At 46.9% G+C, this 12,321-nt stretch overlaps 1 protein-coding gene across 1 annotated transcript; it reads left to right on the forward strand.

Annotated features, from left to right (window-relative positions):
* Positions 1–1,914: 1,914 nt before the first annotated feature.
* si:ch73-43g23.1 (mucin-2) lies at positions 1,915–11,329 on the forward strand. Its single transcript, XM_068714490.1, has 2 exons — positions 1,915–2,155; positions 2,655–11,329. The coding sequence occupies exon 2, from the start codon at positions 2,737–2,739 to the stop codon at positions 10,807–10,809; it is 8,073 nt and encodes a 2,690-aa protein (XP_068570591.1). The 5' UTR covers positions 1,915–2,155; positions 2,655–2,736; the 3' UTR covers positions 10,810–11,329.
* The last annotated feature ends 992 nt before the right edge of the window (positions 11,330–12,321 follow it).

The following is a 12,321-nucleotide window of genomic DNA, read 5'->3' on the forward strand; positions in this document are numbered from 1 at the left end:
CTTATGTTTATATTCTTACTGTTTGGCATAAAATACTGGCATTTAAATAGCCATCATGAGACTGAACCCTTGTTTAGCATCATATCCCACAAATAGAACACTAGCAGAAAAAGTATGAAGCATGTTTATTTGTCTTTATACATATGAAAGTGCTGTTATACTTTTGTCTGCTTATAGATGGCCCCCACAGCGTATTCTTTATGCATACTTTATGGTGTGTTGCATTGCTGAGGGTGGGTGAGGTCTTTGGACTTGTGCAGGCTGGTGTGACTAATCTATCAGTGATCTACGCTAAAGCTTCTCATTGCTGAGGTGCTCATCATTCTTTCCCTCTGAGTCCTCCACCAGTCTACTGCGCTGCCATTAACCACAGAGGTTCAAATATATCAGCACTTCGGTGCACTTTATTTCACACTATCTCTTACCCAGCACACACATGCATGTTGTCCTCTCCAACCTTTTGAAACTTTACAGTTCTGAACGATCATGTTTTACACTTTCACTCAGTGTTTTTCAAGTAATATCAGTGATTATTTATAACATAATGCGATAGTGCTTACTAGATGTTTTGTAATCATCCATCCTCTCCTTAGTGCCTAGAGTTTAAAGGGATGATGATTTATGTTTGCCATGTCATTAGAGCCTCTAGTGAAATATTAAATCATTTACATGATACATCTCTGAAAGTGGATTATAAACTTTTATGAGTTTATACAGCATTAATGATGTAAAAAAATAAATAAAAAAGAATAGGTATAGCTTTGTGAAAGAGACAACTCCACCAAGGTCATGGACTGAGTTCCCATTTTGGCCAGCCACACTAATAATACGAGCACTTGTGGCTATGTATGACACTTTAGACAGTAAAAGGGGACAAATTACATATGTATGATGCCATACGTTTAATAGATAGTTGACTCTTTAGTGTTGTATTAACTGCTTGATTCGAAAGATATGCCCTCAGTTATAGCACTAGCTATTTAGTCGGGTTGCAATCAAAGATTTTCCATTGGCTTGCCCTGAGTGACTTAATGACTGAGAATGAATGGTAATCTCATGAGGTATTAGGTTTGGGACAGAGGGTTTACTATCAAACATGCCCAGACAGCCACAACGTGGCTTAGAGGCTCCTGCTATTGTAGAAACAATAATAAGTACAGTGAAATAGCATGATCGCTTTTGATCAGACATGTTGGCATATGTTGTTGAATGACAAGAAAGCTTAAAAGTGAATTTGAAGCAAAAAATGTCCAATGGTGGTAGTGATCCTGGAACATAAAATATCCAGACATGAAACGGAAAAATGTGACTTAAAACATGTGAAAGCACCTTGAGGAATGTTGTGAGCTACCATGCACAGGAGTTCTGCATGTGAGCTGTCAAAGTTGGGTGGTCTATGTTAACCTTTGACCTGTTGTACCCCAGTTACACCTTAAAGTAGCATTCACACACATACAAACACAATCATACATACATTCACCGCACCCTCAATGTTAAGTATAACCTCACATGTGAGGTTAAGTGGACAATGTGTGGGCTGTACTTCAAACTTTGTATTTCCCCTTTCTTTCCCCACCAGCGTTCCCAGGCGAGAAGCTAAAGCTATGGCTATCTGGCCCTGATAGTATGGGTCTATATATAGATGAGCCTGTGACTGATCTAGCTGTAAGTGTCAGATTCCAGGCACACTCATCTATCCTGGCCGGATCAGCACCTGCTTCTAACTATAAACCCCCCACCCCCCAGCGCCACCCCCCTAGTCCAGCTCACACAGGAAAGCCAATGTCCAACCAAACCTCAGACCGGAGAAAAAAAAAGATCCAGGTTACTCTGTAAGCAATTTCCCTGAGGCCAGCTCAGAGGGGAGTGGCAGAAATAGAGATGGGAGCATTGGAGGATGTAATGGGTCTGAGTGCGATGCCTCTCTTTGCTTTTTCTATTCAAGTCTGATACATGGCAGTGCATTTACATTCTGAAGTTGTCTAGCCAGTGTGGCTCTGCCAGACTGGGCTGTACAGAGCTTCTCAGTCCTGGATCGGGTCTTGTAAACGAGCAATGTGCTGTGGATTTTGAGAGACAGTTTGGTGGATGTGGGGCAGATATTGCAACACAGAGGAACTCCATGCCCTTGGTAAAGCCTCATCATTGGTCGAAGGTACAGTACCAATCATTCTGTCTTTCTCTGCTTGCATGGGGAGCAGGTTCTCTCTCTCTTGTCATCGTACACCAAGGAAAAGTGGAAAGTTAAGATAAAGGGCATGTATTTGGCAGAGCTAATCTAACCATTGTCAGTTTCAATCCAAGACAAATAAATCTCATTCAAAATAAGTTGCACATCATGATGAAATCTTTTGTATGTTTGTCTTGTTTTAATTTCAAGTTGCTTGCTCTTGCTTTTAAGGACATACCGACAGTTACATTTCTGTTCCACTTTTGAGGTTGACAATATCTCCGTATATGGCGGTTATACTCTGGACGGTTGAGGGTTGAAAGCTAAATTTAATGTTGGCAAGCTAACAAAACAGGAACAATGCAGAGTTAATAGCCTCTATATTTTCTATGAATAAGCTTTTATATCATAATAGTATTCATCAGTGTTGGTGATTTAAATGAATGAGCTGCACACCCTTAAGGTGACCATATCTTACTTCCAGTCCTCCAGGAACAGAGCCCAAAGCAGACCAGAGGAGCAGACTGGACTGGCCACAGTGAGAATTTGGAGCTTGTGGACGAGCGATGGACAGCTGGACTCTCCAGGGGGACAGCTACTCCTTCCTGCGCAGCGCACCCCACCACACCTATTCCCTGTGCCATCGTGACGGCACCCCCAACCACGTTGAACTCTTCGACATCATCAACGTCCCCAGTCAGCGCAGTGCCATTTCTGAGACCACCTGCCTGTGTGACATTTTTGGAGACGATTGTGAGTCACCCTCCCTCTCAAGCAGCCCTGCCGTAGGGACTTTTGTCCCTCCCCAGAGGGAGGTGGACGGGACAGCTGCTGCATCACCTCTGGTGGATGATCTGAACGACTCCTCGGGCTCTTACCACACTGCACCGGGCTCCAGTGAAGGAGAGGAGGGCTTTGAAGATTCAAGCGAAAGGGTTTACAGCCCCCTGTTGCAGACCGAGTCTTCAGAGAGGCAGCTGGTGGGTGAGGGACTGACCTCAGGGCTTTCAGAAGTTTCTGAGGACAGAAGCCCAAATTTAGAACTAGAAAGTAAATCACCAGTACCTCAGTTTAGTACAGCAAGCCCATCGTCATCAGTCCTCAACAGTGGTGAGAGCACCCCCTCTCCTGGACATAATAGCCCCTTTACCCTCAGTACAGAGGGAAGAGCGTCATCCTTGTCTTCTTCCTCAGTTGAAAAAAGATGTTCACCATCATCACCTAGTCTTAGACAAACTCACTCAGAAACGAATCCAAGAATAACCACTCCCACTTTCAAAGATAGACTTCAGTCTCTATCTCCAAGTCCCTCCCCTGAGCCAAGGAACTGTGTCAGCTCATCTTCCTGTGAATCAGTGAACACCCAGTTATTACCTGAGTTCAGGGACGAACAAGGCTCCCCTGAGCCAAGGAGTAGCTGCTTTAATCAACACAGCAGTCCCTCACCTGAGACCACATCCAAAGATTTTTCTCTGGATTTTACTGAGTCAGCCTTTGATTCTGGAGTCATACTTTTATCTCCTTTACCTTCATCCAGTATTACAGAGTTATCATCCCAGTCGAGAGAAACACTGGCCTCTCCTGAGCTGAAGAATAGGCCCTACTCCCCGGATACGCAAGCATCATCTCCTTTTTCTGAGCTGAGAGGGAGGGTCTCCCTGCCTGATCTCCTCAGCAGAGGCTCAACACCTGATAACGAAGATTCTATCCACACCCCTGAGCTGATTTCAGATTCTTCCATTGCAGAAGGAGACGCTACGACTACTCCTGAGAGCCAGGATACAGGAGTCAGTGCTGTATCTACACCTGCCCCACGACACACACCTCCCACACCTGTTATTTCAACAGCAACATCTCCTGAACTTGTGCATAGTGTCTCACCTGAATTGACACACAACGCACCCTCACCTGGCCTGCTCTGTGCTGCTTCCGCAGCTAAGACTGGGACAAGAACTCCGTCTCCCGACCCCTCGCATAAAATTAGACACATTTCAACACCTCCTGAGTGCAGGACCCAGATTTCTTCACCTGTGGTAAATTATAGCTTATCTCCATCACCTGAAGTTACGAGCAGCTGCTCTCCCACAGAGCACAGATATACTGCTCCCTCACCTGAAATTAGGATTACAGCTTCCTCCCCTGAGGTCAGTAGGAGAGAGTGGTCTTCTGAAGTGGAAACAACAGCTGCATCTCCTTTCCTAGATCTTCACTTTGACAGTGCCTCATCAAGAAGCCTCACTTCGTCCCCTCACATAACAGGGATTTCTTACTCAGTTGTTCAGCCCGAGGACAGGGACACTCCCCCATTTCCAGAGTTCTCTCGTCTCTCCACCCCAGAGCCTGATAGGACACCTGTGTCCCCTGAAGCAAGGAGCCCTACCCCAAGTAGAGACAGTATACAGAGCAGTATAGCAGAGTCCACCAGTTCACCAAGAGATTCACCTCATATACCGGGCTTCACAAGCTCTGTCCTGCAGCCTGAAATAACTCTGTCGCACCTACCCAGGTATCAAACACCTTCACCTCAGCCAGAGCATCACACTCCCTCACCTGAGCCAAGATATCAAAACCCTTCATCTGACACGTATCAAAGTTCCTCGCCTCAGCACAGAAGTAGAGATCCATCACCTGTTGCCCCATCTCCTGAGCAGAGGTATCATCAGCATTCACAAGCGACCCTCTCTACTGAGCACAACCCTGATTGTACCCGGCCTACTCCTCCTCTAAGAAATACACCTGAGGTTGAGGGGGATTCCTCTTCAGTGGATATTACAGAAAAACAGTACCCAACACATTTGGCAAAAGAGAGTGTGTCACCCGCATTTAAACAACAAAGCACAGAAAGAGAAGCAACACCAAAGGAGGCAAACCTCCAGGATAACTCAAGTTTCCCAGAGGAAAAACAAACCCTTGGCCCCACCTTTGGTCAGAAAGAAGAAATTTATAATAATCTCCCCATTGAAATAAAGTCTGCCTCTCCTAATCTTCTAGTCTCCAAAGACAGGAGTCCAGGTATTTCACCTGTTCACAGGGCTACAACCACCTCACCTGTGCAGAAACTGGAAACCGCACAGCCTCAATTCACTACGTACTCCCTAACTTCTGAAAGCAGCAGCTCATTAAAATCTGCCTGTACACCTGAGCCTGCAAGAAGACAGCTGTCGCCCAAAGTTAGACAAGAAACCAGAGAGAGGATAACAGAGGACATGGCCCACCATGTAAACAGAAGGCGGACTCCCTCTCCGCCACTCACCAGGTTTACACCTGTCCACATCATAGCCCCTGAGAAACCATACAGACAGTGGCAGAACAGAAGCCGTAGCCCCTCTCAGGTTGTAGCATCCTCACCGAGTGGTAATTTAAAGAAAGTGGCGACAAACAGGGAAAGCCCCAATGTTGCCTATGTGGACAATAATAGCCAGGCCCATTGGGTCAGGCAAGGCAGGCAACTGGAGATGGAGAGGGAAATGCAGCTGGAGGAGGAAAGGGAGGTAGGTAGGCAGAGGAAAATGGATAGGGAGATGGAGAGAGAGAGAAAGAAGAGGGAGGAGCGGGTTCCTGAAAAAGGGAAGGGTGGGCGGTGGGACGCCAGTTACAGAGGGGAACAGGCTGAGCTGTCATTCAATGCCAGGAATAGAAAAGGGCCTGTGAGTCGCAGTACAGCTCCCACAACCAGAGAGACCCGCCAGGGACTGCCAACAGTGCATTCCTACTCAGAGAGCTTGCTTGCCACCAGACAACTACAGCAACAACAGAGTCTGCTTAGACTTGCTTCCCAACAAGACAGCAGGGGTGGTGGTCCTAGCAGACGGCGTCAACCTCCTGTACCACACAACAAGAGCAGTGTTCCTGGACGCGTGGCTGTAAACAGGCCCTGCCGGAGTTCCAGCTCCAGCATGGGAAGTGAGCTTGATGAGGCAGACGATGAGGTGAAATGGTTCACAGACTTGGCTTTCAGCAGCCTGTCAAGCCCTGAGGTAGATTACCTCGACATGTACAACTCTAGCCACCGTTCATCTACCAACATTTCTCAACCATCTACACAGGAGAGCCCAGCTGGGGTCAGTGCCGCCTGGCCGGCCTATGCTGACTTCAGGGGTTCTGCTCCCAGGCTGGACAAGGATGAACTTTCCTTCGAGCAACCACTTGCATACTACTCAGATGGCCAAGATCCATCAAGGCGCTATGAGATGGGCAGCTTTGAGTGTGTGGATGTGGCTGTGGAAAGAGAGGACTCCAGGAGGGTGAGAAGAGGAGTGCCAAAGAGACAGATCCAGCTGAAGAGAAAGAGTAATGCTGAAGGAAGGCAGGATGAGAGCAGTGAAAATAGTAGTCCTGGGTTACCAGTGATGGTGGAAAGCCCCTCTCTAGAGAGTCATACCAGGGAGACGTTCATGAGACAACACAGCACACCAGCAGCAATGCAAGAATGCTACACTTCGGAAAGCAGCCCTGAGCGCAGTCAACAAAATGAAAGAAAATCCAAATTCCAGAAATCTGCTTCTCTGGATGAAACATGCACTAAAACCAAGATGGCCACTTGTCTCATTAAGAGTGTGTTGTCCAAGAAGATGCAAAGTGTTGACAAACAACCTGATGAGCAGGCAGGAGAAGACGGGAGCCCCGCTTTTGAGGAAAACAGACGACCAACAGAAAGCGCAGTGCCACCGCTCAAAGAGTCCCCACTACCTGACTCACATCATCTTAGTTCCAGCCTTCAGTCAGATCACAGTCTTTCATCTGAAGGTCTCCCTGCGAAAGCAGAGCCAAGCACAAAGGATGAAGGCAAACCACCAAAAAGCTTTGGAGCGAGATCCAGTAACAGGCCAAGTTCATCCAGCAGCAGCCGAAGTGTTAACTTCTCACTGACCGAGAGTGAGGAGGCTGATTCTCAAAGCACGAATGCAGCCTCATTAAGATCAGAAATGAGATCAGAATTGAAAGTGCCATTTGATAGTAAACAGTCAACAACTGGAGTACAACAAGCTGATGACAGTGAGACATGGGATGAAAGAGAGGGTGGTGACTCAGCAAATGCCACTGCCGGGAACTCAAGAGCTCCTTGTGCCACTGAAGCCAGCAGCATGCAAGTCAGGGTGACAAACAGAGACCAGGAATGTGAAAACACAAAGGACCATAAACAACTGCAACCGGATGCCAAGGGCGCTTACATGTCACAAACACAGGAGATTAAGCTCAGATCCATGGAGAAAAAGAAAGCCTCCCTAAATGTCTGTCTCACACCTGAGGCAGAGAGCAAACCTTGGGCTTCTTCACCAGATTTGAAGGAGGAACGGCTAGAGCCCAGTGTAGATGAGAAAACAGAGGAAGAAGAAGGAAATGGGAATAATAAAGTTAAGGTCCCCATTCACAAAGTTAGAGATGTGAGGCGGCTTGTAAAAAATACATATAACCTGTCCTTCAAGGCAACTAGTGCTGTAATGCCATCAAATGTGGACGAAGAAAGGATGGATTCTTTAAATGAGAATAGGAGGGAAGAAATCAAAGATGAAAGGAGGGAAGAGGTCACAGCACGGGAGGAGAGGGGGGTAAGGCAGGAGATAAGGAGGGAGGAGAGGGAGGAGAGGGAGGAGGAGTTCAGGGTGGAGAGGAAAGAGAAACAGAAAGAGGAGGTAAAAGACTCAAAGCTGCTAACCTTATCTCCACCTCCTCAGAGCAAAGGAAGTCCTCTGTCTCGTCCACAGCCGATGCAAATACAATACAAGGCTGTTTGCTGGAAAGAAGACAAAAATAAAATGTCATGCAGCAAGAAAGACCCAGAGAACCCAGTGGACAAACCCCAGGCTGCTCAAAAGCTCGTCACACAGGTAAGCAGAGAATCACACAACACACTGAGTTACACAACCGGAGACGCAGCAATTACAAAGTCATGTCAACATGGTGTAAACATGGCATCGGAAACACAAGAAATTACGACAGATGTACATAAAATGTCAGACAGTGAGGATAAACCTGTGGTGCTTAAAACCGACAGAAAACCTCCCATGCTTGGCAGCCTCCCCAAACTGCCCAGTAAGGAAAGAGAGGTGTCCACTGCTGTCGTGTTAATAAGAGATGGATCCAGTAAGACCAATACATCTGCATCTCCATGCCAGGAAGAGATTCCCACCCTAATCCAAGCCCCAGCTGCTTTACACTCACCTGGACCCACTACTCCCGGTAGTAACCATGCCAGCGGTAGCCACTCAGTTTCAATGCTATTAAAAGAGAAAGGCTACCAAGCTGACATTGGAGCAGTGGTGGGTGATATGAATGGACCTGGGGGTAAAGGGGTTCCACGTAAACATGTGAACTGTCTGGAGATCCCCCTTCAGACCCCGAGTCCTTCACATGGAAGTCGGCATAGAGAGAGGACATTCTCCTCCTCATCCACCACGTCTGGCCCCTCAGCACCATCTGACAACACAGACACCCTTACAAAGGCAAGAGAAGACGAGGGCGTTAGCAGTACGCCTACAGTAACAGACATAGCAAAGCAAAAAAGTGCTTCTCCGCTAAGGAATACTCAGGAGCAAACACCACCTACCGCCAAACACAAGGAACTTGGAGATTTTGAAGCAGTGAAAAAAGTAGATCCAACTTTCCCCCCGAGGTCCCCTGCAGTAAGGAGATTCAAACCACAGGCAATTGAGGTTAAGTCGCTGTCTAAAGAAACACAGAAACAAGAGACACTCACAAACGTTACAGGAAACAGCAGGCCTCAAACCATTGAGGTTAAATCTATAGCTAAAACTTCTCAAAAGCCAGCAGTGCCTCCAAAACCAAGCTGCAAATTTATACCAGCAGATTTAGGAGCAATGCCAAGTGAGGCGCAGAGACCATCAGCAACATCTGTAAAACCACAAGGTGAGGAGAGGCCTCAAACAATTGTTGTGTCGTCACCGACAATCTATAGAAAGATCTCCAATGAGTCTACATCAACGTCAAACTATACAAGAAAACTGGCTGTGTCTGCAGTATCCAGCCTCAAACCTCCATCTTGCAAAGCAACAGCAACCACCATCTCCAATCTCTCAAACCAGTCAACAACATCAGAGACAGAGGCATCTAATAACAGAGGTCAGCAGCAAAAGCCAGGGGCCTCGCTTCAGAGTTCTAGATATACTCAGAGACCCACAACCTTAACTACAGCTCCAATATCAGCCACTGGGCCAGGTTTCACCTCAGCTCAGGGTCCAGTCTCTGACCCCAAATCAAACCCTGTCCCTGGATCTGAATCAGCTGGAGCCAACCAGCCAAGCCAGCCAGCTGTTATAGATCTAGACAGCCAACCCCAGTATACCAGGTCGGCATACCCTCATGAACAAGCTATGCCGGTAACTTCAAACAGTACAAAACAACCTGCAGCTGTTTCCACAACACAAGTGCCAGGATACACACCCCAGCCATGCCGCAGATCCCTTTCCAGCGAGCGCTCCCATAGAACAGATGACCATCTTTTTTATGCCTCAGACGACCCTCCGAGCTACGATGAAAGAGAGAGCTTCAGTCCCCTCATGCTCCCAGATCTGACCTCCAGGAGATCAAATCGCTATCAACCCTCCTCCCGCCCTCCTCCCTGCTCCTGCACAGCTGGCTGCCCTTCCCACCCTGGTCTCACACCTCCTCACCATCACCACAGCCCCCATAACCTCACCCCTCCTGCCCCTCCACACTCTCCAGGCCAGGCGCTGCCTTACCCGGTGGCTCAGCCCCCTCTCCGTCTCCACCAGTGCAGACCTGACGTTCAGCCGATGAGCTACCAGCCCGGCTCTCCCAAGTCAAGTCCTCTTGGTCCAAGCCAGCCACCGGCCATGTACCAGCCTCTCCACCAGCCTCCTCCCTGCCCTCCTCACCCCTCACTCATGCAGACCTGCCCTGCTGAGCGCCCGCTGCAGCCACCCCAGCATATTGACCTTCGACGACCCCCTGTCCACAGATCCCCCCAGCAACAGCCGCCAGGCATGGCTCCTTACAGTGATCCGGGCCACAGCCACTCTCCTGGCCTACCTCCTATGGATCCACAGTACCTGTGTGGCCCTCAAAGCCTGGGGCCATCCTATGGCTCTGAATATGGGGGTGACAGCTCCAGTTTGTACTCAGAGAGTAGCTATGGACAGACTCCTCGCAGAGTGCTCCTGGATCCTGAGACAGGGAAGTATTTTTACATCGAGGTGCCTGTGCAGCCACTGAGAAAAATGTTGTTCGACCCAGAGACAGGCCAATATGTGGAGGTGCTCATCCCGCAGCAAGCAATGTCACATTCAGGCATGTATCCTCCCGCAGCAGCCCCCTACACATCTCTCCACAACCCCAACATGTATGCTCCTGCTCCACAGTACATGCCCTATGCAGCTCCTCCTCCCCAAGCCCACCCTCAGGCCCAGCCTCAGCCACCCCGATATCCTGAGGCCTCCACCGCTCCAACAATGCACCCGGGTGGGCCTGGGGTCAGCTACAGGAATCCCTCTGGTCTGTCCAAGCCAGAGCCTCAGAGCCATCCACCGCTCGACCAGAGCTACCTGGAGAGCATGTATTATGTCCCAACAGGGATGAATGCGAGCCCCAATCCCACCCCACCAGACTATTACCACAAACATCCCCCCAACCTTCCCCCAACAGGGGGGAAAAGGTCCTGAAATAGAGGACAGAGGCCGCCTTCCTGGAGCCTGTTGGGTTTTAAATACACAGTGTATAAAGGAGGTGTCTAATGTTAGCCTGTAATGTTATTCGAGTTTTCTCTTTGCAACTGAAGCAATTCTTTGGTTGTTGTTTATTTGCTGCTGCTTGTTCTGTGCTAGACTGATTTAATAGCGCACGATATCTGATTCTTGAGTTAATAGTTTTGAAAACACACGAGAGGAAGAGATTTTTTATGAGGTGTTCTTAAATCTAAAAACGATCTATTACAATTTTTGTCACTTTTGATACAGGGTAAAAACATCATACTGTATATTCACCAGTAATGCTCAGGCACGACAAATCAATAGATTTTACTGACGTGCATACTTTAACAACAAATATCTCCAAAAAACTTGAAAACACTGTTTTGAAAGAACCTCATATTTATTTTATTATTGTGTTACTCTAATATTGGATGAGTGAGTTTGTGCACATGATTTCTGCAACAACAATGCCAATAAAACATGTTGCTATGAATTGCTCTGCTCTCCCATGCCTTCATCTATTTATATATAAATTATTTCTGTGGTTCCCTATCTCTGCATTTATTTACAAGCCAGATCATGTAATCGGTGTCAAATACTAAAACTGTCATGCAAATATAGTCTTGCAAAAACTTCATATGCAATGTTATTTGAATCAGTAACTGCATTAAACATTAATTTCAGAAAAGCAAAAAATGCAATGCATTATTTTAAGAGAAAATATTGTAATGCATCAACAAATATTATAAAATCAGTGGTTTTCATAATCAAATGGTAAACCAAACAATGACAGCTAATGGATAATAGAGAGTTAGTGTAATGAGTTTTAGGGCGTGTGCCGTGCACAGACAATAGTACTGGCACACTACATCACTACATCAATACACCAAATGTACACATGCATACCATATAAATGAGGCTATCTTAAAACATTTATTAGTTTTGACAACCCATTAAACATTCTGATTTCCAGTTACACCGAACGATACAGAGAGGAAGTTAATGCTATATTTCCACTACAATGCATCAAATGTTCGACAGCTGCTGCTGTGAGACCAGCTTTGCCAAGAAGCAATTTATGTAGCTGCACCCCTGACATTTTTCCTCTTTGCCTTGAGAGGGCACTGTCACTAATACAACAGCACAAATGATTGATTAATGATAATAATTTATCAATCGTTGGTTGGATACTGAATTAGATATGATAGGTCACGTGCCATGGAAGTTATTGAAAAAGGATATTAACTAGCCATTACTTTTGTAAGACAGAGAAACCATTGATATTCAGTATTAAAGAGGTGTTCTCTATATGCTGCTTTGCATTTGTATCAGCGCATTGTACAGCCGTGACCACTGGAGGGTGCCACAGACCACCAAGAGCAGCACAGGAAGCCTCATCCTGAAGGTATGTCTAAATCTGCTAACCTCTCGTGAGAAGGGCCAGTCACTCTAAAACACAGTTTAATGATTTCCTAATCAAAACCT

This window comes from Cebidichthys violaceus, unplaced genomic scaffold (assembly GCF_023349555.1).
Source record: "Cebidichthys violaceus isolate CVI_PGR_0920_01 unplaced genomic scaffold, fCebVio1.0.p SCAF_2, whole genome shotgun sequence".
In the NCBI taxonomy this organism is placed as follows: Eukaryota; Metazoa; Chordata; class Actinopteri; order Perciformes; family Stichaeidae; genus Cebidichthys; species Cebidichthys violaceus.